General features: G+C 41.5%; 1 protein-coding gene across 6 annotated transcripts in view; it reads left to right on the top strand.

Moving 5' to 3' along the window:
- The window catches only part of REEP1 (receptor accessory protein 1), a 100956-nt gene that overhangs the window by 33516 nt on the left and 40141 nt on the right, over positions 1 to 27299 (top strand). For all 6 annotated transcript variants that reach the window (XR_012003134.1, XM_072767110.1, XM_072767107.1 and 3 more), the window contains exons 2-3: positions 13150 to 13222; positions 25469 to 25545. Coding sequence is in view for 5 of the 6 variants with exons in the window: in XM_072767110.1 (XP_072623211.1) it covers positions 13150 to 13222; positions 25469 to 25545 (150 nt within the window). In the remaining variant the exon portion in view is untranslated. The remainder of the gene's footprint in view (positions 1 to 13149; positions 13223 to 25468; positions 25546 to 27299) is intronic.

Below are 27299 nucleotides of genomic sequence, written 5' to 3'. Positions count from 1 at the left end.
ATATTCATGTCAAAATGTTTTTGGTTCATAAACATTTTACATTTATTTTATTTTAATTGTGGTAAAAAAATAACAAAATTTATCATCTTAACCACTTTTAAGTGTATTGTTTAGTGGTGTTAGGTATATTTGCATTATGGTGCAACCAATCTTCAGAATTTTTTAATCTTATAAAATTAAAAATTGATACTCTATACCTGTTAAACACCTCCCTATTTCTTTTCCCCCCACTAACTCCTGGCAAGTACCATTTTACTTTCTGTTTCTATGAATTTCTACTACGTAAATATGTAATAGTAGATTTATCAGAGATAGTCTACTCATATAAATGAAATCTAGAATATTTGTCTTTTTAATGGTTGGCTTATTTTACTTAGTATAATGTCCTCAAAATTCATCCATCTTGTAGTATGTGTCATGATTTCCTTTATTTTTAAGGCTGAATAATATTCCATCATATATATAGTTATATTTATTTATATCACACATGAAATCACATTTTGTTTCCTTTGCATTTCTTGGCTGTTGTAAATAATGCTATGAACATGGGTGTGCAAATAACTCTTAGAGACAGGACCATTTTTAAATCTTAGCTACATTCTACTCTGTTGACTTATTTTAACCATCAAAAACTCAGTAACTTGACATACAGGACCAGCCTTTTTCGACAGTCTGTGTTCACTTGGTACCACGGGATTGTAAGCTTGAGGAATGCAGCTTCAGTATAGCTGAGTGAGAGAGTTGGAAGGACCTGGTTCATACCTGAGCAGGTGTGTCTGCCACAGGCCCACATCCCTGCTGCAGGGGAAGATAGAAAAGTGAGCATTAACCATTTTCAGCTTCAGGTATGTTAAGGCGAGAACCTCACTACAAGGGGGTCATTACTATTCAGGGAGCCAGAAGAATGCTTGTTACACCAGCTTACCAGTATCTAGAATTTTCACATCACAGTGAGCCACAACTTTCCTACTTGCCTAGAATGGCTTGATGTGATGATACATGGGTTTGGGGTAGTGAACATATGATGTAGGACCTCCAAACTCCAGCTGCTTGTGTGATCTCTGGAAACCCTGGAAAGCCTGTGCACTTTGGTCCTTGCTGGTTCCTGTCTATGGGATGTCTACCTCTGCTAGAACCATGTCATTCCTTTCTCTAGGGTTCCACTGGAGACCAGTGCCTTGGGAACCTGCCATTCTTCCTCTCTTGACCTTTTCTTGCACTTGTTTAAGGGGTGGATCAAGTTTTCTTGGGACCTGAAGCTTTTACATTGGAGGGCAGGAGCTTTTTCAGAAAAGGTAATAAAAAATTTGATGAACACATTGCTAGGGCCCCACCCAGAGCCCATGCAGTTGAGGAATTCTGAAGCTTTAACTTCATTAGCTTCACTTTAAGTCTACTTCTGTTTGTATTCATTCATTTTTTTTTTCCCTTTCTCTTTTTCTCCTATTTTAAAAATTAGAGGGGACACCTGGGTGGCTCAATCAGTAGAGCACACAGCTCTTGATCTCGAGGTCACGAGTTTGAGCCTCACATTGGGTTTAGAGATTGCTTAAATAAATAAACCTTTAAAAATTAGAGTATAATTTGCATACAGTAAAATACACCATTTTTATTGTATGGTTCTATGAGCTTTGACAAGTGCATATAGTTGTGTAGCCACTGCCACAACATAAATTTGGAACAATTACATCACCTCCAAAATATTACCCATGCCCTTTTGTAGTCATCTTCCCCTCCTTCTGCAGCCTCTGGCAACTCACATGTTTTCTATCTGTTTTATCTTTTTTCAGAGTGACGTATAAATGGAGTCATGTAGCATGTAGCCTTGTGAGTCTGGCTTCTTTCACTTAGGCTAGTGCATTTGAATGTCACCTGTGTTTTTGTGCCCACCACCAGAGATGCTTAAACAGGGAAGGCCCAGTCCTTGCCCTTCGAGAGCTCTTAGTCTAATGGAGGAGGCAGAGGCCCATCATCATAGGCTTTTCCTTTGATACTTAGTGTACACAGCTTTGCCCTACTACCTATCTTGTTCTGATATACCTGGCACCCCAGTCATTTTGTGATCATCCTGAGGATAAAATCTCTGACCTTCTTGAGGTATTCTATTGGATGGGGAAGAGCAAGGACTTTGAAGCTAGGTGGACTTTGAATCCAGTTCTCCCATTTAGCAGCTCTGGGACCTTGTGTTGGACTCAGAATATGACACAGAATATACTGAATAAACATTTGTTGAATGAATGAATGAATGAATGAATGAATGAATGACCTCCTTATTCCCGGTCCCTTCTGCATATAAAGGGAATAATAGTCGCAGCTTCACCTGATTGCTATGGGGATCAGTGCCTGGTACAGCACCTGGTGGGCCTCACTAAGGGCTTGTTACCCTTTCCTTCCTTAGAGCCCTATAATATCCTTCCCCAGACAGGCACACGCACATTGTACAGACCTCCAAGTGATTAGGCAGGATGATACCAGCATCTGCTGTGCAGGAGCCAAGAAGAGCATGAGTTGAGCATATAGAAACTTCACACAGGTACCAGCCCCACAAGTCTAGCTCAAAAAGCCCCTCCCACTAATTCCTGGACCCTGTCAGCCCTCTCCTCTCACCAAATATATTCCTTGTAAGGGGCTTCATAGGAAGGTCACTGCGAGGAGAAAACCATAACCCTTTCGCAGGGGACCCTCCAGCTGAGTCAGGTCTCTGGCTCTCAGACCCAGGGTGGGGAAGGGGCATAAGCTGGGAGATGAGTGGCCATAGAGTGGTCATTGTAAAGAAATCTGTTCTCTCCTTCAGAACACTCTCAGCAACACTCAACCCAATGATTATTATCAATCAGTTTTTTGTATAATTACCTGTGTGCTGGCTGCCTTCCCTACCGGAGGACTCAGGGCATGTACTAGGTGCTCAACAAATATTTAATATTGAATGAAAAATATTTTTGTTAAGAATTGGCATTTGAAGTTACTATTTCTATAGAAAGGAAGGGAATTAATATTTGTCATTCATCTGTGGTGTTTCTGGCATGTTAAATCTTTACCTACAGTCTCATTTCATCTGTATAGTGGCTGTTGAAAGTAGCTATTTTGATCTGTACACTCAAGGATTAACTGACTCAGAGTTATTAAGAAACACATCCACAGGGGCACCTGGATGGCTAAGCGGTTAAGCATCTGCCTTTGGCTCAGGTCATGATCCCAGAGTTCTGGGATCAAGTCCTGCATCAGGCTCCCTGCTTCTCCCTCTGCCTCTGCTTCTCTCCCTCTCTCCCTCCTTTTCTCCCTCCCTCTCTCATAATAAATAAATAAATAAGTAAGTAAGTAAATAAATAAATAAATAAATAAATAAATAAATAAATAAATATATTTTTAAAAAAAGAAAGAAAAAAAGAAATGCATCCAAGTCAGTGATGGAGCTGGATTCAATCTTAGGTCTGATGCCAAAGCTCAGCCTCTAGATTTCTTAAGAATGGAAATCTCTACAAGTTAGACTTAAAAAAAATATTCTGACTGATACTCGAGCAGGATTTGAGTGGGTTGGATTGCAAAGTTAAAGCTTAACAGCATGATTTGAAAATCTGCAGTGTTTGTTCCGTTTTGTGCTTTTCTAAATTGGTTTTGGGAGTATTTCTGTAATCCAATTTAAATTGGGGTTTTTATCATGCTGATTACAAACAGCTCCAAATAAGCAATAAAACCCACTCTCTGTGCTAAGAAAGGCAGTATGGGATGGGAAATGATTGTGGACTTGGAGGCAGGAAGCCTGGGTTTGAATCTTTTTGGATGGGGAGGGCCTTCTGCAGACCCTGAAGCACTTTAACCCTCAGTGTCATTGTTTTGTTGTCTTCATGTTCACTGGGAAAGTAACCCTGGTCATCCCAGAGAATCGTGGTGTGCATCAAATGAGCAATTAAGCAAATGAGATGTTTGTGAGGGCTATCACCCCAGGAGGAGTTTTGTGTGTGTCAGTTATTCCTAATCTGGACACAAGTAAAGGTATGGAGCACCATGGGAAAGAAAGAAGAGTGCAGAGAGAGGTCAGCAGAATCACATGTCAAGGTGAGAAAGATGTGGCTTGTTTCTGTTCTGCCTAGATCAGCTTGGGTTGAGAGAACCTCGTTTGTATGAACAGTTTATGCCCTTGGAACCCTGCAGTTATATTGTCACCTGTGTCAATAAATATATAATACAGGGCCAGAAAGCAAGAAACATTCTCTCTCTCTCTCTCTCTCTCTCTCTCTCTGGCCCTCATCTGTCCATCTGTTTATTCATTCATTCATTCATTCATTCATTCAGGGATCACTGTAGGCTTTGAGCTGTGCATTGTGGTCAAGTCAATAAAGCAGCAAATCATGAGCAGTGGAATCAGATAGACCTGATTTTGAGTCTGGCCTTCTCCCTTGACTAATGTTAAACTTAGTAATTCAATTTCACTAAACCTCAGTTTCCTCATCTACAATATAAGGAGAATATTACTTGGCTTGTAGGGTTATACAAAGATTAAAAGTGATAATACCTATAATGAAGTTTGCACAGTTCTTGGCACATAATGAACATTCAATAAGTAAATAGTAGCTTATACATCTTAATACTATAACTGCCAAGAAGCCAAAATGTATAATGGGCCAATTCTGCTGTTTTCGTATTTTCTCTTCTATCCTCTTAGAAGGTCACAGTGGGTAAGCAGAAACTGAGGCCCGAGGGTTGGGACCCATGGTAACCAAAGCCCAGGTGGTTTGTTGTGCTATGGGAACCTTGAGCTGTGTGCCCAGCCTGAGCAACTCTGCCCAAGGAGGCTTCTGGGTAATCACTGTGAGCGAGGATGTTCTTGCAGCAGCATGCTAAAGATCAGGCTTGCTCAGTTGTGTTTAGAACCCGGGCCCATGGTACATCTTTCAGGGCTACAGTACTAACAGTATTATGGTTTTTTCAAGTCCTTGTTTCATTCCATTTGGACCCTTGGCTATTAGGAAATTGTCTCAGAGCTTGGAGGCTGATGCCCAGGTTGACTTTATCCATTTTTAGAGACACACCAATACACTCACACTTATATGAGTGTGAATTCCTCCAAATGCTTTATTTTAGAGGCCATGTTTATTGAGATAAAATTAGTAAAAGTCACTCTTTAGTGTGATTTTTCTTTTAATCATAAGTTTGAATTCTGAAGTTTTAATAAATGCATGTAATTTGCAACCACCACCACGATTGAGATGTAGGACGGTTCCATCATTTCCCTCATTCCTTCACTCTCCTTTGTAGTCAACCCCTCCCACTCTTAGCCCCAACAACCACTGATCTGCTTTTTTGTCTCTATACATTTTCCTTTTTCAGAATAGCATATAAATGGAATCATATAACATGTTGATGTTTCCTGAGTTTGGCTGCCTTCACGTAGTGTAATGCATTTGAGATTCCAAGTGCTTTTGATTGCAGCAAGATTAGTGGTTCTGAGATCAACATGTAAAATCAATAACATTCCTGCATGCCATTAGTAACCAATAGAAAATCTAATTCAGAAATTCACAATAGCATCCAAAATCCCTGAAGGACTTAGGAATAGATAAAACAAAACACGTCCAAGATCTTTATGGAAAAATTTACAACATATCATGAAAAGACATTAAAGATGACATGAGTAGATGGAAAAGATGATGTTTATAAGAGGAAACCCTGATAACATAGACATGGTGCTTTTTTTTCCCGAGCAAATCTATAAATTCAGTGCAATTCCAACCAAAATCTGAGTAAAGTTTTTCATGGAATTTGCAAGCTGTCATGAAATTCATATAGAAAAAAAGCTCAGGATAGGCCAGACAGTTTTTAAGAATATCAGAATTTATTATCAAGCTCTGAGAATTAAGATACTGTGATATAGGTGCATAGTTAGATGGTAGGCTAATAGAAGAGAATGGAGAGCCAAAATAACACCTGAACACGTTGGAAAACTTCACATGTGATGGGTAGAACAAACCCAGTGGGAAAGGATTCAGTAAATGTTACTAGGACAATTGGTATTCATACAGAATAGAATAAAATTGAATCCTGAACTCACAGCATACATAAATATAAATCCATAAATTTATAAATACATAAAGGTAAATTAAAACCTAACAATGAAAAAGCAAAAGTTAAACACATTTGTGGGGGGAAAAAAATGTGACCAGGATTTCCTTAACAAGATATAAAATCAGGCTATAAAATAAAAGATTGATATATTTGTCCACATGAAATTTAAAACTTCTACAAAGAGGGTGCCACAAACCAAGTTAAAGGAGTTTTTTATTGGAGGAAGATGTTTGCAATGCCCATGTCCAAGGGAGGATATATACCCAGAAGTCACAAAGAAGTCCTAAAAATCAGTAAGAAAATGATGAGCTAATGGGGGATAGAAATAGGCTAGTTCAACAGGCCAAGGGGCCAGTAGGCATAAAATGCTGCTCTACCTCACTTGTAATTGAGGAAATACAAATTAAGCCAGGCATGAGATAACCATTTCTCATGTATCAGACTGGCAAAAATTTTGAATCTATATCAGTTTGGCAAGAATGGGGAGCATTGGAAATCTCCTATGCTACAAAAAGAAGTCAAAACTGGAAGAATCTCTATCGCTAGTAGATTTGCACTGTATAGTGGACAGTGCTGACCCCATGATTCACGCTATGTCTCTACCCTAGAGAAAATCTCACATGTGCACAGGAGACATGTATTAGAATGTTCATTACAGCCCTGTTTGAAATAGTAAAAAATTGGAAAGTACCTAAATATCCACGAATAGGTACATCTTTATATATGGATGGACAAATTGTGATATATTCACTTGGTGAAATACCACATAGTCTAGAAAGACTTCTATCAACATGGATCAAATTTCAAACACACAAAGTTGAATTTACATATTTCAGTGGACTGCATGGAGTGTGATTCCATTTATATAAATTTTAAGCAGGTATAATTTTTTTCATTTATGCATGGCTTATGTAGTTAATAAAAACATGGTAGGAATGATAAACACCAAATTCAAGACAATGGTTATTTTGGGGAAGGGGGGAGTGGAATGTATCAGGAAAGAATATATAGGAGACTTCACATATATGTTATGTCTTAAAGTTTTTTCATATTAAAAATTATATTTATTTGAATGCCAATAGGAGCTCAAAAATCAAGGAGCATCCTTTTATTAGAGTAGACAGCAAAAATGGTCTTGGGGATAAATTCTCATAGAGAGTAATAAAAATTGATCCATAAGCTTTTGAAAAAACCCTCAGGGAACAGCAATTAGAAATTATATTTTTTTCATAAGAACAGAAAACAAAGTATAATCAGTGTAAAATTTAATAGCCTTATAATACTCAAAGGAAACAGTGTATCTTCATAACTTGGAAGACTTTTTGTGCAAATTCATTTTTTTTGGATATGGGACACCACTTTTAAAAATTATAAAATGTAGGGGATCCTTGGGTGGCGCAGCGGTTTGGTGCCTGCCTTTGGTCCAGGGTGTGATCCTGGAGACCCGGGATCGAATCCCACATCGGGCTCCTGGTGCATGGAGCCTGCTTCTCCCTCTGCCTGTGTCTCTGCCTCTCTCTCTCTCTGTGACTATCATAAAATAAAATAAAAAATCTTTAAAAAAAATTATAAAATGTAACATTCACATATAGAAAAGTGCATAGAACACATGTGTATGTGTTTAATATACATTTGTAAGTACACAGCAAAACTCTGCATAACTGCTGGCCAGGTCAAGAGATTCAGCATTCCAGGAGCCCTGTGTGGTGTACCATTCCTTAAATTTAATTTAATTTGTTTTATCATAATACAAACAATTGTACAGTGGACCTGTTATTTTTCTTACATTAAAAATTAATTTTAGAAAAAATGTTTCTGACATTGATTTCTAAAATTTTCAACACAATTTGTGGGGGGCACCTGGGTGGTACAGTCAGTTGAGCATCTGACTCATGGTTTTGGCCTGGGTTGTGATCTCAGGGTCATGAGATAGAGCCCCATGTTGGACTCCATGCTGAGTATGGAGTTGGCTTCGGATTCTCTCTGCCTCTCCCTCTGCTTCTCCCGCTCATACTCTGTCTCTCTCTGTCTAAAATAAATAAATAAATAAATCTTAAAAAAATTTCATCATAATTTGGGATTGGAAAATGTCAGTCTAATACTAGGATGCCTGAGAAAATTGTGGAAAATACTGTGCTTCATTGTTTGCAGACATCTGGGCCAAAGTTAGCAACTGCCTGTGTCATAGCTTGTACTTGAGCTGCCTGCCAGTGGTTGCTCCCCTGTGGGCTCCGAGAATGGCAAGCCCTCCTTGGTGACTGTCACTGGCATCACAGTTATGATTTATTCATGTGAGGAATATCTCTCTTCTGTTGGCCAGAGCTCCAGGAAGTTGATAAGTAGCTTCAGAGTTGTATTTTCCCCTGAGCACTGACCAATGGGATAGGTATGTGGTCTTTGCCATTCTGAATTGTCTCCTATCTGAACCTCAGATGCTGGGCATTTAAAAAAAAAAAAAAAAAAAAAACTCTTGGGGGCAGATTGTCCTTGATGACTGAGTGAAGAATCCATGGACAAGGACTGGGGTTTTTCCACTCTAGCACTTTTGACTTTTGGGGGTAGATAATTCTTTGTTGCAATGTGTGTGTTTGGGGGGGAGGGGTGTCCTGTGCATTGTAGGATGTTTAGCTGCATCCCTGGCCTCCACCCACCACATGCCCGTGACACTCTCTCAGCGTGGCAAACAAAATATTTCCAGACATCACCCAGATGTCTGGGGAAATGAAATCACTCTGGTTGGGAAACATTGCCGTAGAAGATGAGACTCATGGTCCCTTGTAGATACTACAGCTGTGAAATGGGTAGTGGAGGCAACCCCTGGATGAAGGCTCCTAATTTGGAGCAAGAGAAAGAATGAAAGGCAAAGAAAGGAGAAATGTGTCAGGCAGATAAATGGAGCCATTAAGTTAGGGGAGGGAGCTTCAGGGTAGCTGTAAATGACAGTGGCGAGAAGTGGGGGGTGGGGGGGGTGCAGGGCTCTGAGGCTGTAGAGTACAGTGTGAGGTTTTGTCTAGTAATAACTGGGAGGAGTGTTAGCCAGAGCCTGGTGTCCTCTTCAGAGGGAGGCACTCACGCCTTCCACCTTCCCTCTGCTGAGGCCAGCCTTGAGCAATTAAGCACTTTAGATCCTCCTAAGTATTTTACTGCTTTCCTCCTGACCTTGTGGGGAGAGTTATGTGAATCTATCAAGTGGGTTAAGCTCCTTGGAGAGAGATTGCAATTCTTTGATCTTCATACACTCCAACAGACATTTCTCAGTCACCCACCTGGGCACAGGCTGTGCCAGGCACTGGGGACCCCACTCATCCAATTTTAGTATATGTGCTGCCGAAGCGAGCACAGGACCCTACTCATCCGACCAGAACTGCATGGTCTGGGCAGGGAGACGATTCAGCCGACACAGGCCACCCTGGGAGGAGAAAGAAGGCAGGCTCTGTTGTCAAGTGGCCCAGGTCCACGTCCCACTCTGCTCCTGGCCGTTCGGTCTCCTTTGGCCTCGGTGTCCTAGTCTGTAAAATGGAGTAGTGAGAATTCTTATCCCAAATGGGTGTGGAGAGGATTAAGTGAGAGAACGCGTGCAGCCTGTGCAGCAGTGCCTGGCATTAGTGAGCACTCGGTGATACTACTATCATTATTGTTAATGATTTATTAAAACTACTACATAAAGGCTGTAAATAGAGTGCCAAGAAAATTCTGAGGGACAAGTGATCAAAGATTCACAGAAGTGGCTTTTTTGAGATGGTCTTAAAGGATTAGTGGGACTTTATCAGGAAAAAGAGCTGTGGCGTTGTGGAAAGATCATGCACTAAAATGTGGGCAGGAAGTCACAGATTGTGAGCAAGTGAGCATGGCTTATAGGGGACAGCTGCTGGCTCTGAGATCCGGAGGCTCAGTCAGGGGTGGGCCATCAGGCTGGAAAGGAAGGCGGGTGGAGCTGCCAGAGAAGGGACTTGGTCTGAATCAACACGAGTACCCAAATCCTTCAGCTTGGATGTGCTTCATTTGTTATTTCATTTCTACAGAACAGAGTGGGAAGGACTTGCCATTTTAATCCCATTCTCCTTTCCCTGAGCAACGAAGTGCTAAGTTTGCTCCCTTACCTGGAGGCATTAGTGAGCCTTGGGAGACTGAAAAGCAAATCGTCTTGCTGTCCCTGTGCTGTCAAATATGGGGCAGGGTGGCATGCAGGGGGACACTGGCAGCCACTTTACACTGGAGTCCAGCAGATGGAGTATGCCTTCTCTTGTCTGGGTGCTCTTGAGGCTTATCCAGCTCTGTGACCACTCAGATGGTATTGGTATTGCTGCTCTACTTGCTGGAGTTCACAGAGGAGCAAATCAATCAACCAGTCATGGAGTTCTGATGCGTTTTCCACCTCTCTTTTTTCTGTGGCTCACACGCTGCCACAGGGCAGGGGCTGGAAGGCATCCTGGCAGACGTGGCTAATAACCCAGGGAATTTGTGCCAAAGGAGCGGTGTGTTTATTTCTCCGGAACCCTTGGCACTGTGCCCGAGGCTTTGCTGAATCAGCCTGGTGCTGTCTGGCATCCCCCCCTGAATGCTGAGACCTCAGTCCCAAGGTCATGAGTGTCCCCTGCATGGCTCTGGCTTTTGCTTCGCCACTCTCTGAAACTTCACACAGTGACACTGTATTTATTGAGCATGTGCCAGGCCCAGCGGGGAGTGGTTATGAATGAGAAAGATGCCATCCTTGCCTTTGGGAAACGTATAGTCTTATAGGAGAGACAGGTGGTGTGAGTATGGGTTAAGGAAGAGGAATGTCAGGATCCCTGGGTGGCGCAGCGGTTTGGTGCCTGCCTTTGGTCCAGGGCGCGATCCTGGAGACCCGGGATCGAATCCCACATCGGGTTCCCGGTACATGGAGCCTGCTTCTCCCTCTGCCTGTGTCTCTGCCTCTCTCTCTCTCTCTCTGTGACTATCATAAATAAATAAAAATTAAAAAAAAAAGAAAGAAAGAGGAATGTCTGGAGTCATGATGGTATGGGATGGTGAGAAAAACCTAATCTTGGGCATGGGGCTTGAGAAGTCCGGAATGCCACCCCCTTTCCCGAGAGAAAGTAGGACTCCCTGATATCTGAGAATGCTTGGGGGTGGGGCAGGGACCGCCCTCACCAAGCTGGCTCATGGTTGAACCCAGCAGGCTCCTCCAGGAGGCATCCTCCTCAGCCTGTCCAGCACCTTTGACACTGTTGCCTTCTTTCTCTTTCTTTAAATTCCTTTCCTCCCTCCTCCAGGCCTACTGTTTTCCCTTCCATTCAGGCTACTCTTAGGCCCCTTTGCTGGCTGCTCTTGCTCCCCATGTGCAATTCCAGCCTTCCCAGAGGATGGCCTTGCTCTCCAGAGAAGTAGACAGTGGTGGTGAGAAGCCAGGCCTGGGGGAGGCCAACCTGGCTGGGTCCTAGCCCCTGCTTTACTCCTATGGCCCTTCAACCCTAGACAAGCAAGTGACTAACTGCCTCATTAAAAGTGGTTCCTTTTACCAGGGCATTAATGATTACTTAATGATTACCAGGGCAGTCTGAGGACTGAGGTGATACCTTTAGAGCTCTTAGTGCTTAGTGTAAGACCCGTGTGAGTCAAGGTTACAACACCCTTTCTCTTTCAGCATCAGAAACTGACTCAGTTCCATTCACTTTCTATTTCTTCCTGAAAACCTGGTGAATATGGAAGGTCAAGGTGTTACCTGGCCACAGTGCTTACGGTAAAACTGACCCCTGCTTGGTACATTGAATCTGGACTGAAGTTCTCTGTGCAACCTCTAAGTAACCTGATGAAGAAGCCATGGTTTTGGGCTTTCTGAGTCTGGTGTCTCCTTCAGGGACCCTAGAAGCTCTGTGTGTGGGGCTGTTACAGGACATGTTGGCTCCTAAGGGGCCTGGGACCAAGGGGGCTCCAATCCCAGTCAGCTTACACCTGAATTGACCTTTGGAGGTGACCTCATCTGTCAGATGAAAGGATTAAACCCTTCCAGATCTAACATTCTGTCAGTTCATTCACTTAAAAATATCCATTGAGAGCCTTCTATTTGGTAGGTGCAGAGAACACATTGTTGATCAAAACAGATGCGTTCTGTGCTCTGAAGACCCTCATGGTTCAGTTGGGAGATGTCAATCAAAGCATCACAAATTGTAGTTAAAAGAGCATTTGATCATATATACATTGTGTAGTAGGAGATTTGACCTAGTTGGGGAGGTTAGAGAAGTCTTCCATGAAGAAGTCATGATGGAGTTGGGATCTGGTGGCTAAACAGGCATTTACCAGCAAAGAAGGGCAAAGAATGATTTCAGAAAGCGAGAACAGCAGAGGCAAAGGTTTTGAGAGGGGATGGGTGCAAGGTGGAGAGAACGAAGGCTGGGAGAGCTCGGGGACCGGGGGCTGAGAGTCAAATTATTTAATGATCTCATGCAGCCCTGGGTTTGGATCAGTGAGAGCTGATACCCAGCTAGTCATGCTGCTGTCATTATTTCTCTTTCTTCTTCTTAAGAGCAATGAGAAGCGGGTTAAGGCAGAGTGGGGATATATGTCTCGGGAAGATTGCATTTACAATTTGAAGAGCTGATTCTGGCTGCAGGATGCTGGAATCCTGTGTGTGTGTGTGTGTGTGTGTGTGTGTGTGACAGGGAGTGAAATTCGGAACTTTAAGTGATAAGGTTTTTTTGAAGAAGGAAGCCTCAGGTGTGGGTGGGCTTTGTAGAGCATCAGTGGGGATTAGCAGCAGGAGAGGAGAGTTTGACCTTTAATTTCAGGGGTCATGGCTGCTCAGCTTGGCTTCCCACCCCCACATTTTACTCCCAGTTTTGGCTTCTGTGATCCCGAAGCACTCTTTTATGTTGCCAAATCACAGACTGAAGGAAGGTGGGTGTGCAGCTGTAACAGGAGATGGAGGCTCCTAAGCACATCCCAGCCACGAGAAGAAGCCTTCAGGGCATTCATAAAACTAGATCAAGCCACACAGCAGCATTTTCTGTAGCTTGGAGAACTGCTTTTGGCATTGAAGACAGACATTTTCCATCAAATAGGATGAATGAAAATCACATTTCTCTCTTCTCTCTCTTTTTCCTCCAGGCTTATATTTGGCACCCTTTACCCTGCATATTATTCCTACAAGGCTGTGAAATCAAAGGACATTAAAGAATATGTAAGTAGCACTTTTTGATGGTTGTGGAGGAGTTGGGTGTAAAGTCGTGGGAGAAGGAGGATACCCTCTTTGGTGTAGGCACTGGTAGCAGGGCAAAGGAACCCCTCCTTTACTCTTCTTCTCATGAGGCTTGCCGGGTGTGGTCCAGGAGTCCTCCCCAAGTCTAGACCCCTGTAGAAACAGAGAATGGAATGGCAGTATGGCAAGGGGAAATGGAATCAGGGATCAGAGGTGACCCAGGCTGCCGCATATCACTGCCTTGGTCAAGTGACTTTACCTCTCTGAGCCTCAGTTTCCTTGTCTGGAAAACACTATAGACCAGCATTACTGGGAGATAGTCCACATTAAGAAGCAGGAGCTCAGGTCCTCCTGCCTCTGTGACTCTGGCTATGATCCTCATTCAAGTTGTGTGATTTGAGTACCCCACAATTTAAACCCCGTTGCTTTATAAGCTTTTTGAGAACAGGGTTTTTCATCTTACATCTGATTCCCCAGCACCTAGCAGAGGGCTGAGCATGTGGGAAGGGAATCCAGAGTACTTATTGGTTGGAGGATTGTATTATTGCTGGGTGGCACCATCACAGCCCTAAATGTGCTGGGCACCTCTAGGCAGGAGAATCCTGAGACCACCCCTGATTGACAAAGACCTACATCGGGTAGGTGATGAGGAAAGGGCACCCCATCCCACGTAGGACAGAAACCCAGATCAAGTTACAAAGAATGTGAATTTGGGCATCAAGAGTCTGAAGTCAGATCCTGGCTCTGACATTTGATTGATGCACTGCTGGACAAGAAGCTTAACTTCCAAGAGCCTTGGTTTTCTAATCTGAGGGGTGATATGAACAATCCTGGCCTGTAGTGTTCTGAGGAACAAAGGGTTTTTGCTCTACATCTTTTACTCAGATGTCACGTTGGAAGTTTGGCACAGATAAAGAAATAAAGTGGATTTGAAAGTCACTCTCCTTCTCAGATTTTCCAGGATGTCTTCATGATGAAAATCAGCCACTTCCAGGTGAACTGCAAGCAGGACCAACCCTCCTCCTTCCCACCACCGCCTGGCCCCGTTTCCTCAGTTTCCCTGAACTGCTTGCCTGGGCTTGTATCTGCTACTAAGCAGAGGATCCAGACAGGGGTGTGTTCCCTGGTGACTGGGTCGCTGGTATATTTGAGAGAATCTCAGAGTGTTAACTATAAATAGCTCTCCTAAGATCTGTCTCCGGACCCCTTCCAGCCACGGGTGCAGGGAAGCTGTGCTAGGTAAGGAGGCATAATTAGTGTCACTGTGGTTCAGGGTCTGATGCTCCGTTTTGCAGGGGCAGAAACTTAATTTTGCTAGCTCATCTGGGAGAGATCAGATCCTGTAAGTTGTTTTGCTCTGACCAAACTCACAGGAGCCTGGTTTATGACTAAAATGGCAATTCATTAATTTAGAGTAAAAAATATAACTGACAAACAGTGCAGCTGTTTGTGTTGGCTAGTGAGCATGAGGCTTTTCCCAGTAGGGAAAGCTTGGGAGTTAAGATTAGAAGGTTTCTTCATAAAAATGGAACTGAAAGAAAGGAGCTGAGTGTATTAGAAGAGATCTGCCTGCTTTTCCCGCACTTGCTCATGTGCACGCACTCTCTCATACATGCTCTCAGAGGTGCTCTTGTACATGCCCTCACACACACCCTCACACTCATACACACTTACATGTTCTCCAACACTTTCTCACACTCTCACACATGTTAACTCACTCTCACACACCCATACACTCACATGCACTCTCACACTCTCACACATGCTCTCTTGTGCTCTCACATACACTCTCACATGCTCTCACTCATACATTCTTCATACATGTTCTACTTACACACCCACACATCTCTCACACTTCCACACACTCACTCACACACACATACTCTCACATGTTCTCCCACTCATACCCACACACACTTCTTACACTCACATGCTCTCTCACTCACTCTTATATACTCTCATACAAATATGCTCTCTCACTCTCACTATCACACTCACATAGTCTTGTGCTCTCATACACTTCCACATGCTCACACTCACTCTCACACTTGTTCTCTCACTCTCATACCCTCACACTCTCACATGGTCTCTCTCACACTCTCACACACTCTCTCAATCACTTACACATGCTCTCTCTCACACTTTCACATGCATTCATACTCACCATTAGAAAGAGGGGACTCTTTCCTCTGTTTTGACCAATAAACCCATTTGTCCAAGAGAGAAACCTGGAATTGCTTTCAAGTTCTGCCTCCTCACCACCCGACCCTATCTACACACCTGGTTGGTGACTCTATCCTTCGTCTCTATCCCCCTAATGGTCCTTCAAACCAGGCCTCTCCTCCTGTGCTGCCACCCTCTTAAATGCAGTTCTCATCATGTTTTCTCTGGAATGTTACAGTGGCCTACTGTAGTCATTTTTTATTGCCACTGTAACAAATTACCATGAACTTCGTGCCCTAAAACAACACAAAGATGCTATCTCCCAGTTCTAGAGGTCAGAAGTCTAATGGGTCTTACTGGGCTAAAATCAAGCAGAGCTATATTCCTTTTGGAGACTCTAGGGGAGAATCCATGTCTTTGTTTTTTCCAGTTCCTAGAGGCCACCTGCGTTCCTTGGCTCATGCCCTTCCTCCATCTTCAGAGCCAGCAGGTAGCATCTCTGATCATTCTTTCAAAGTCACATTTCACTTAAATGACAGCCTCTTGGTGACAGCCAAGTTCACATCACAGGAAGGCTCTGGTTAGGAAGCTGCTGCTGATGTCACCACCAGGGACACTGACTGCCAGCTCTCTGTGCCTTTGGAACATTCCCTGAAGATTCAAAATTCTAAGTATGAGCATTTAACTTTTCTAAGCCTATGTAACAGGCCTTACCTCCTACCATGATCCTCATGTTGGGAGACTTTCCCCAAATTAGAGGACATTGGATGTTGGTTGTAAAAACAAATAAATATAGGTATTGATATAGATGTATCTCCATCAGTGTCACTTCTTTGGCTGCTCAACACCCATATTCACTCCTTTGTCCATATTTTGGCTTTAAAAAAGCTTTCCAACAAGAATTCTATATAATTTATGTACTTGGCAAACTTGGTATTTTTTAGCTGAGTCCAGCACCAATCCAGTATCTCTGGAAAAATCCTCTCCTCCTCTGGCTCTGACTTCAATATTCAGCACTCTAAAAATTAAATTGTCAAGTGAACCATCACTGATATATCCCATATACTATATTAGAGGGAGAAAGAGAATACATAAAAATAAAACTAGTTAAAATATTTAAATTTATACATAACTCAAAAATGAGAAAATATGGATAGGAGCCATAGTTCTTAGTCATGCAAATAGTCATGATTTCATAGCTGGTGTTCATGTCTTTTGTTATAAGTTAATTTTTTTAAACCATAAAATCATGACTTTTGTACAAAAATAAGTTGATCCATGTTTAAACTTTTACTTAACTCATTAATTAATAAGGGAACCAGGAAGATGTTTAAAAAAAAAAACAAAAACAGCTCAAAGGAGACTCCAGAGAACAGACATATATAAGGAATCAGGAATGATTAAATGAATGTGTTAATAGGTACTCAACTGATTTTGGAGGATGATGGGGAAATCAATTGTACCTCCACTGGACAAAATTTATTTGCACCTCTATAGACAAAATCATTTGCATTGCAGTCAGTTTTCTATAACTTAAAAAGTTGTAAAAGAGGTCAAAGATATTGAAAAACAAGATACATATAGAATCAAGGTAATTCAGAAGGATGCTCTGGAGAACATCTAGCATTCTGTAGAACACCCGTTCCAAACTCTTTCACATTTTTTCCTATTACTTCCCTCTTCTACTATCTAATTGCTGTTCACTTTGTCTTCAGGTAGAGCTTTAGTGAGTGGGGTTCCTTATTCAGGGGTGTGGCCTAAACCTTCATTCTTGGAGACACTCAGGCAAGTAATCTTGCCTCTATAAGGTTGTAATGATGATCCATTGATTCTTACCTCCAAACAAGGCAGTACTTGCTCAGACAAGTGATCACACTCAGATCCTTAACATCTATCCATCCTCCTACCTGTCACATTATGTAGCAGCGAACACTGGTTCCTCCTGGTAATCAAGATCAGCCACTCCATCAAAGCTTGTGAATCCCTCTACTGTCTATTTCCTAGAGGCATCATGGTCCTGAAATAGCCAGGTGAGAGTGTAGTTTCTGCTTCCACTTCTTTGGAATCATTTTGTATGCCTGGTGAAAGCACCCAACCCTCAGGTACCATAATATTAAAAAGCAGAATTCAGAGGTTTGAGAGTGAAAAGCATAAATATTGTGAATGAGTTAGAACGGTGATTCTCAAACGTCAATGTGCATATTGAATGAACAGAGAATTTTATTAAAATGCAGATGCTGATCTGTTAGGTCTGGGGCAGGTCCTTAGATCCTGCATCTCTAAAAAGCTCCCCGATGATTCTGATGATACCAGTCTATGAACTACAATTTGAGTTACAAGAAGCTGGCAAATGGCTGAATCATAAGAAACACCACTCTCATTTCCTTGGTCCCTGAATCTTTAGATTCTGGCTAAGCTGTAGAAGCATTTGTTGGTTACCGGTTCATGGAAGAATCTGCAGCCTCCAGGGCAGCACATCAACTGGACGGAATGCTGACTCTTACCTGATTCTCTTTCAGAACTCTCTTAAAGCTGTTGCAGCACTCTTTAAAGCTGGCTGCCTTAGGCAGTGTGGGGGGGGGGCATGGTAAGATCAGAGACTCCCCAAAGTGCCAGCTTATTGTCTTGGATTTCTTTTGCTATAAAAGAGGGTCCTTAGTTAGAATGAGTGTTGTACAGCATGCATTAAAATGAAAAGGGCTCTGAGTTCCCAGCTTACTCTATAGTTGCTAGAAACATGGCAGTAGGAAAAGCAAGTCCACATGCAGAAGAAATGCATACTCCAGAAAAGACTCTGCTGCCCTTTCTGTGAGGGAAGGGGCCTGGTACGAGGAGCCTGCTCCTAGAAGTTTGACTGGGGCCATGAGATATGGTACCATCACAGAGCTGCTGTGCTGCTGCTGGCAGCTTGGTCTCTGAGTGGTGGTTGTGGCCAGGTCAGCCTTGGGGAGCCCACATTGCCAAGCCCATCTGCTCCCTCTGTCACTTCCACAAGGTCATTGGTACATGAGTGCGTTCCTCATTATGAGGAAAGTGTCTAGCTGACATCCACATGTCTGGCTGGTCATCTCATCCACTTGATTACCAAAAGCTTCCTCTGCCATGGGGACCTTTTGGTGAGCAGGAGCAGGAGCCACAATTATCTAAATTCTGTGGGCCTATTTACATCATTCCTGAACCACTTCAACACTAGTCTCTCACTTAGTCTTGTCCTTTCCAAGTAATCCTTATACAGTTTTCCCAGAAGAAGGAGGCACAGCATGCCATGGGGGGCCCCATGGGGGAACACCAGGGTCTGTCAGGAGTCAGAAGGAGCAACACCCTTTATTGTGGTGTCTGTAGGAAAGTACTGAGTGTGAGCAGGTTTAGGATTGGCTCGTTTGAATAATTTCAGTAGGCTCTAGGGTAATTAGGGCTGGGGAATACTGGCTCAACCTGTGAGAGCTCTAGAAAAGAGGTAGTTTGGAGTATGGGCTCTGGACTGGTCAGTTTGCATTTGAAAGGTGTGCTCCAGGGCAAGTCCTTTGATATCTCTAAGACTTGGTTAGTCCTAGGAGGGGCAGTCTCTCCCCAGCCAGTGAAGCCACAGATGCCAGAGCATCAAGAATACAGAAAATAAGAAAGTATAGTCAATATACCTGATGACAGTGTAAAGACATTACCTCAGACATTTCTTCCAGCCTAAGTGTACTGTTCAAAGTTCTGCCTGCAGGGGACTGTCACTTTTGCTACTTTATCTGGGCTACCCCTGACTGTACAGCTCTCTACTGTGAGCTCATAGCAGCAGATGGCGCAGAGTCATCCATAAACCAGGCTCATATTTTTTTCTTTCCCAGTCAAAGGCATAGGTAATACTCTGAGGCTGAAGCAGGGCTCAGATATGAAAGAGAGTGTGTGGAGCTGGCATAAGAGAAGGTCCAAATAGGAGGTGAGGCTACAGAAGTGACTAAGCCTGCTACCTTCCCATACCACAGGGGAGGCTTTTTGCAGGCTGCTAGGAGCCCTCTGGGCAGAGTGTGATAAACTATGGGATTTCATCCTGTCTCTGTGGTTCGTGAAAAGTCTCCAGGCTCTGCTTCCGACCCTTTTGCCATGGTTTAGGATTTCACCTTCTCTCTATCTCCTCACTCCTGAATTCTGCCCCTGACTAGTTGAGAGGGACTTCCCAATCATGCTTTCAACTATCCACTCTGGAGTAGCTCCTTGACATTATTCCTCAAATCAGCCATAGCTTCCTTTATTCTGGATGCTGGCCTACTCGGGCTCCCTCTCATCTTATAGGAAGTATTACATAGAATCCCTCAAACATGGCAAGTTCTATCTATTTCAAACTTTGGAAAAAATAGGCATTATTTGGTTTCTCTGCAGCATGATGGGGAACACCATTTCCTGGTAATTTATTTATGATTTTCATTTCTGAGTCACATATTCCATTTGACCTGTTAGGCTCAAATCATTCTCTGATCTTTGTGCATTACAGTAAAGTAAAGGAGTGCAAAATAGAAACTTCTTTAGGTTAGCACTTCAAGCCTCCTCTACCATGGCTCCCTTATCTTTGTCCATAGTTTCAACCTCCTTTCTGCGATTTGGCCTTATCTTTTCAATGACCTGTTAGACATTCTTCATGGATGTCCTGAACCCTCAGACTCCCCTCAGCCTTATGGCACTCAGCCTCTTCTCCATAAATCACCTCTTTCTTTACTCTCTGGTATGAGTGGCTCCATATCACAGTATGCCTCAACTTGAGTAAGCCCCTTTCCTCCTGTGTATACCCAGTCATCCACTCAGCAGACACTTGTGGGAAACATCTATTGCCTTGCAAGCTGCCTAATTTTGTCTTTTCTTCTCACAAAGCCACCTAAACCAGTATTTCCCAAAGTATATTTTTTCTCAACATTTAAAAACCATCCTTTCTTTCCCATTCACAATGTCGACATTCTAATTGAGTCATTCAAAACATATCCTTTGAGTACCTACTGTGTGCCAATAATTGTTTTAGGTATTAGAGATATGGTGATGTGCAAGAATAACTTGTCTCCACTCTCAGGGAGCTTACAATATAGTGAGAAAAGCATAGAAATAAACAAGTACTGTCAAAGTAGATGGATAAGTATTATGACAGGGAGCATGTATGACATTGTGGGAGGAAAAAAAGAGATGATACTTACCCAAACTTTGTGTAAGAAGGAAATGACTTTTAGGCTGAGATCTGAGGCCTGAATTCTGGAGGCAAAAGATGTACTGTTTAGAAAACTAAAAAGCGTTCATTATAACTGGAATGAAAAATTCAAGAAAGTATTAGTGTCAAGGAGGGATTTTATGGAGATAATTAGAGTATCATTCATGCAAGGACTTGCAAGTCAATTTAAGGAATTTGGGCTTCATCTTAATAACAGTAAGGAACGGTTGAAGACTTTAAATTAGGAAGGAATATCATCAAATTTGGATTTAAGAAGATCATTCTGAATTGAATATGGAGGAAAGATTAGTAAGGGGTCAGAGGTTTAGAAACCAGGCAAAAGACTGTAGTTCTATTCTAGATGGGAGATGTTGGTGATCTGAAGTAAGCATATTGCAGAAGGGATGGAGAGAAGAAGATAGGTTCAACAGGAATAAGAGGGTGGAAGCAACAGAACTTGGTGATTATTGGCTGTGTTAGGTGAGGAATGCAGAGTTTTCCCAGGGAGAATGTCTTATATAGAGTTAGAAGAGAATGTCTAGAACAAACCCATGTGGAGGAATTGATAAACCTTAGAAGTAGACAAAGTCAAGAAGCAAACAGGACAGTTGTGTTGGGGGAGCTTTTCAGGAAGTGGATAGTTTCACATCCATCTGAAAGTCAAGCAAATCAAGGAAAAAATAAAAAGGGTCCATTACTCTCCCTTGAAGTATGTTACAAAGTGGAATCCCCAATGTGAGCAATGTTAATGTAATGAATGCAGTGCACTGAGCACGTGGAGGATGAGGAAGTAGACATTGCATGTATAGATGACTCACTAGAAAAGTTTATAGCTAAGGATTGTGTTAAGGAAAGGGATTTTTTTAAATTGTTGTCATTGTCTTTGTTTTTTTGTTTGTTTTAAAACTTTAAAAGATTTATTTATTAGAGAGAGCACACACTTGAGCACCTGAATGGGGGAGGGGCAAACGGAGAGAATCTTCAAGCAGAATCCCCACTGAGCACAGAGCCCAACCATCATGGAGCTCGATCTCCTGACCCATGAGATCATGCATGACCTGAGCTGAAACCAAGAGTCCAACACTCAACCAACTGAGCCACCTGAGCTCTCCATCATTTTCCTTGGTTTTTAATTGAAGATATTAGAGCATGGTTTAAATACTAAAAGGAAAAAGACAGTATACTGGGAATTTAGGCTCCTGGCTGTGTTTCTGGATACCAGTGTTGGGAATTCCTGGATTCTGGGCCCCAGAATGTCATGAAACATACAGTTGGAAAGACCTTCTTTGCCCTCTGCTGAGGAGCCTGTGCAGCATGTGGTCTCTCAGATAGCAGTTACTTTTGATGAATGAAGACAAGGTGGTTTGCAGGGGACAGTCTTGTTTTTCTGAATAAAGAAGACCTCTAAGTAATCTGTTGAGCCACATGTTTCAGAGTTACAAAGACAATGGGCATTCACCAGAACTGCCTTTATTTTTTGAAAGATATTTTTGCTGGGAATAGAATTCTAGGTTGACATTTTTTTTCTTTCAACATTTTAAATATGTTATCCATTTTCTTCTGGTATTCATCATTTCTGATAGAAAGTCATCTCTTGTCATTCCCTTGAATGTAATATGTCTATTCCCCCTTGCTCTTAAGATTTTCTTTCTTTTTTTTTTTTCCGGCAGTTTTACTGTGATGTGTCTGGGTATGGTTTTCTTTTTTCTTTTTTAAGATTTTATTTATTTATTCATGAGAATATACAGAGAGAGGCAGAGACACAGGCAGAGGGAGAAGCAGGCTCCACGCAGGGAACCCGACGTGGGACTCGATCCTGGGTCTACCAGGATCATGCTCTGGGCCAAAGGCTGAGCCACCCAGGCTGCCCTGGGTATGATTGTCTTGTATTTGTATTGTATTGATCTTGTTTGAGGTTTTCTGAGCCCCCTGGTTCTGTGGATTTGCTAATTTTGATAAATCCTGGAAAATTTCAGTCATTATTCAAATAATTTTTCTGTCCCATTCTTTTTCTTCTTCTCTGAAATTCCTATTCTGTATATGTTAGATTGCTTAATGTTATTCCACAGGTATTGAGTCTCCATTTTTTTCCAATATAGACTTCCATCTTATTGACTTTATTGTCTTGTCTTCAAGTTCACAGATTTTATTTTTCTTATTGTATCCAGTCTGCTCAAATCCATTCAATAATTTAAAATTTTTTAATATTTAAAATTTTTAAAATTTCAAATACTGTGTTTTTTAGTTTAGGATATCATTTGGTTCAAAAGAGTTTCCTTCTTCCTCTTGAAATCTCTAGTCTCTTCAACTCAATATGTCTACTTTTTCCTGTAGATTCTTTAACATGGTTTTACTTTTTCAAGAAAAATATCAAACATGCCGTTGTCTTCCTAGAATGTCTTAAGTGATAACAAAAGAAAAATTAGCTTTTGTAAAAAAAAAAAGCTTTGTTGATAAATTGTTAAATATCTGTATGTTTTTGGTGAGGGGTCTGTTTGGATCTTTTGCCAAGTTTTTAATTGGGTTGTTTATTTTTTATTACTGAGTTTAAGAGCTCTCTCTATATTTTGAGTATGAGTTATTTATTAGATATATATAAGTATTGAAATATTTTCTCTCATTCTGTAACTTACCTTTTCATTCTCTTAACAGTGTCTTATAGAGCAAAAGTTTTTCATTTTAATGAAGTCCAACTTACCAATTTTTTTCTTCCATGGGTCATGCTATTGCTGTTGTGTTAAAAAAAAAACTCACTGCCAAGTCCAAGGCCATGTTAATCCTCTAGAAGTTTTATAGTTTTGCATATTCTTTTAAGGCCTGTGATCATTTTGAGTTAATTTCTGTAAAGGATAAAAGAGCAGTGCCTGGATTCATTCATTCATTCACTCATTTTCTTATTCATTTATTGATTTACTTACTTATCTATGTACTTATTTATTTCACGTGATCTCCAGTTATTCTAGCACTGTTTGTTGAAAAACTATCCTTTCTCCATTGAATTGCCTTTGCTTCTTTGTCAGAGATCAGTTAACTGTACTTATGGGGTCTATTTCTGGGCTATGTATTCTATTTGTCTATTCTTCCTTTTTTATTTTTTATTTTTTATTTTTATTTTTTTTTTATTCTTCCTTTTTTAAAAGATGTATTTATTTAATAGAGCAGGGGGAGGGGCGGAGGAAGATGGAGAGAGAGAATCTGGAGCAGATTCCCCACTGAGTGCAGAGCCTAATGCAAGGCTTGATCCCTGGACCCTGATATCATAGCCTGAGCCAAAATCAAGAGTCATACACTTAAAATGACTGAGCCACACAGGCACCCCTTCTGTTCATCCATTCTAAGGATATATCTATTTATTCCCTTAGCATGAACTCTGTCTTAATTATTGTAGCTTTGTAGTAAGTCTTGAAGTCAGTGTCAGGCCTACAACTTTATTCTTCTTCAGTATTGTGTTGGCTTGGTCTTTCACCTTTTGATATAAACTTTAGAATCAGTTTGTTGGCATCCACAAAAGAATTTGCTTGCATTTTGATTTTGATTTTATCAAATCTATAGATTCATTTGGGAATAAATTACTGATATGTTGACAATATTGAATCTTCCTATCCATGAACATGGATTATCTATTTGTTTAGATCTTTTTTGATTTCTTTCATCAGAGTTTATAGTTTTCCTTACATAGACCTTTTACATGTTTTGTTAGATATATCCCAGAATAATTTTTTTTTACTGCTAATGTAAATGGTATTGTTTTTTTTTAATTTCAAGTTCCAATTGTCTAGAAACATAGGAAAGCAATTGACTTTTACATATATTTTTTAAAGATTTTATTTATTTATTTTAAAGATTTATTTTTTTGAGAGAGAGAGGTGAGGGATAGATGGTGAGGGACAGAAGGAGAAGGAGAGAGGGAGAGAATCCTAAGAAGACTCCTCCCTGAGCATGGGGCCCAACCCTGAGCTTAATCTCATGACCCTGGGGCTGGAGATCATGACCTGAGCAAAAACCAAGAGTTGGACACTCAACCAACTGAGCCGCTCAGGCACCCCAAGATTTTATATTTATTTATTTATTTATTCATTCATTAATATTTTATTTATTTATTCATGAGAGACACATTTTATTTATTTATTTATTTATTTATTTATTTATTTATTTTTAAACATTTTATTTATTTATTCATGAGAGACACAGAGAGAGAGAGAGGCAGAGGGAGAAGCAGGCTCCACACAGGGAGCCCTATGTGGGACTTGATCCTGGAACTCCAGGATCACGCCCTGAGTCGAAGGGAGGCACTCAACCACTGAGCCACCCAGGTGTCCCCCAAGATTTTATTTTTAAGTAATCTCTAACCCAGTGTGGGACTTAGATTCACAACCTCATGATCAAGAGTCATATGTTCTACAGACTGAGCCAGCCGGATCCAATTTCTGTGAGGGACTGTGAGACTTTTCTATAGGAAAGCATTCTTAAGTGACCACCATTTCATTCTTGAAAGTCTGATCTGGTTAAAGTTCATTCCAAGATATATCTCTGTTAAGACCTGAACAGTTTACTAACCTGGTATTAGTCTTGGTAAAATGACCTACCTGAATCCTGAGTCACTCCTGGTCTACAGTTTCACTTGAGGGCTAGAAGATCACCCAGGATCTACTTTGACATTGTATCTGGATCATTTGTGGAAACAGCGTATTTGCCTCTAGCCCCAAGGTCTGGAGTGGAAATGGACACGAGTAGTGGAAGGATAGGGAGGAAGGGTTACAAATGAAGGATATGCTGCCTGCACATGCCTCAGCATCCACTGTCTGAATCTCTTGTTCTTGGTGTTGAGCAGTCAGCCATTTATCCTTGACCTTTCCTATTAGCTTTGTTGCTTTCTCTTTCAACAGGTCAAATGGATGATGTACTGGATTATATTTGCCCTTTTCACCACAGCAGAGACATTCACCGACATCTTCCTTTGTTGGTAAGTACTCCAGGAATTGGGACTTTTCAAGGGAAGATGTTTCCTAGTGTCAGTGGAGAGGTGGAAAAGGTCTAGAAGCAGTTCCAAACCTTCAGAACAGAGAAGCAAGTTCAGAGATGTTAACTGGCATAGTTTTAATAAGTTAATCTATAAAATTGCTCTTCAAGTAAATATTTGTTCAATGACCTTATAAGAGCAGATATTGTTCTTATAGTATAATGATATAATGATGGACAAAATAAATGCAGTTCCTTGATTAATGTAGTTGGTAAGGAATCATTAATATATCAAAAAACAAAAAGGAAGGAAACAATACACACAAGGTTTCCTTTAACTAATAAGGTTAAGTTTCTCTGAAACACCATTCACTCTCATCATAACTACTATTCACAATTGTATGTACTTTAAAAATATTTATGTGTGTATATATACACACATTTTTATTTTTATTTTTTTAATTTATTCATGAGAGAGAGAGAGAATGAGAGAGAGAGAGAGAGAGAGAGAGAGAGAGGCAGAGACAGGCAGAGGGAGAAGCAAGCTCCATGTAGGGAGCCTGATGTGGGACCAGATCCCGGGACTCCAGGATCATGCCCCGGGCTGAAGGCAGGCGCCAAACCACCAAGCCAACCAGGGACCCCCTATACACACATTTTTAAAAAAGATTTTATTTATCAGAGGGAGAGAGAGAGCAAGCGAGCATGAGCAGAGTGGGGGAGCAGAGGGAGAAGCAGACTCCCTGCTGAGCAGGGAGCCTATTACAGGGCTCAGTCCCAGGATCCTGGGATCATGACCTGAGCCAAAGGTGACACTTAACCAACTGAACCACCCAAGTGCCCCTTTTTTCTTTCTTTTTTTAACAGTGGTATTATAGTATACATAACAGTTTGAATTTTGTTTATTAAATTTATGTTTTAAATACTTTCAGGTAAGAAAAAATAGATCTACCTATTTTTTCAGTGGCCACATGGAATTTCATGGTATAGATGGACCATAATTTATTTAATAAATCCCCTTTCAATGGAAATTTTTTTGCCTTACCAACGGTGCAGCTATTATAGCAATGGAGCAAGTAAAAATCATAAACTAGGTCTATGTATTGATATATTGCATTTTCTGTGTTGTATGAATGTTTTACCATGGTCAGTTATCATCAGAGACAATAACAAAAATATATGTATTTTGGAGAAAGTCCTTCTCCAAAGAGGATCAGTATGAACTTACCCTCCAGGGTGTCATAGGCCAAGGACCAGACCTGAACACCACTTCTGTGAATCCTGTTTTGTATCAGTGGTTTTAATGACCTTAGTATGTAGATTTCCCCCCTGAAGGGGCCTAGCTTTTATCTCCACTGGGAGAAATAGATGTCTCAGCCATTGTAGCCTCAAGCTGTAGGGAAGAAATGTGGGTTACCTAATTTAATGTATTTGTGCCATTCTGCACTTCCCTGTGCCCAAATAAACAATAGACTCAGGATGGGGCTAAGTCTCCAGATGCCTCCAGGAGTGGAGATGGAACTCTGTGGAGCCATCCCTCATTTAACCCATGCTGCAGGGGCTGGCACTAGGGGTCAGGCCCTGTATTGTGCAGAGCTGCATTGGGGAGGCTCTCGTGCCCCCACGGAGATGAGGGAAACAGGCCAGGTCCAGTAGGACTGTGTAATCAGTTAAATGTCATGGCCAGCACCACATGTCCTGCAGGTTCCTTCTGAACAATGTCCTGTGTGTGGTGCCGGGGCCTCCTCCTATCCCTCC

This window comes from Vulpes vulpes, chromosome 8 (assembly GCF_048418805.1).
Source record: "Vulpes vulpes isolate BD-2025 chromosome 8, VulVul3, whole genome shotgun sequence".
NCBI lineage: Eukaryota > Metazoa > Chordata > Mammalia > Carnivora > Canidae > Vulpes > Vulpes vulpes.
The sequence above is the reverse complement of the archived record's forward strand: the minus strand, read 5'-3'. Positions and strand labels throughout refer to the sequence as shown.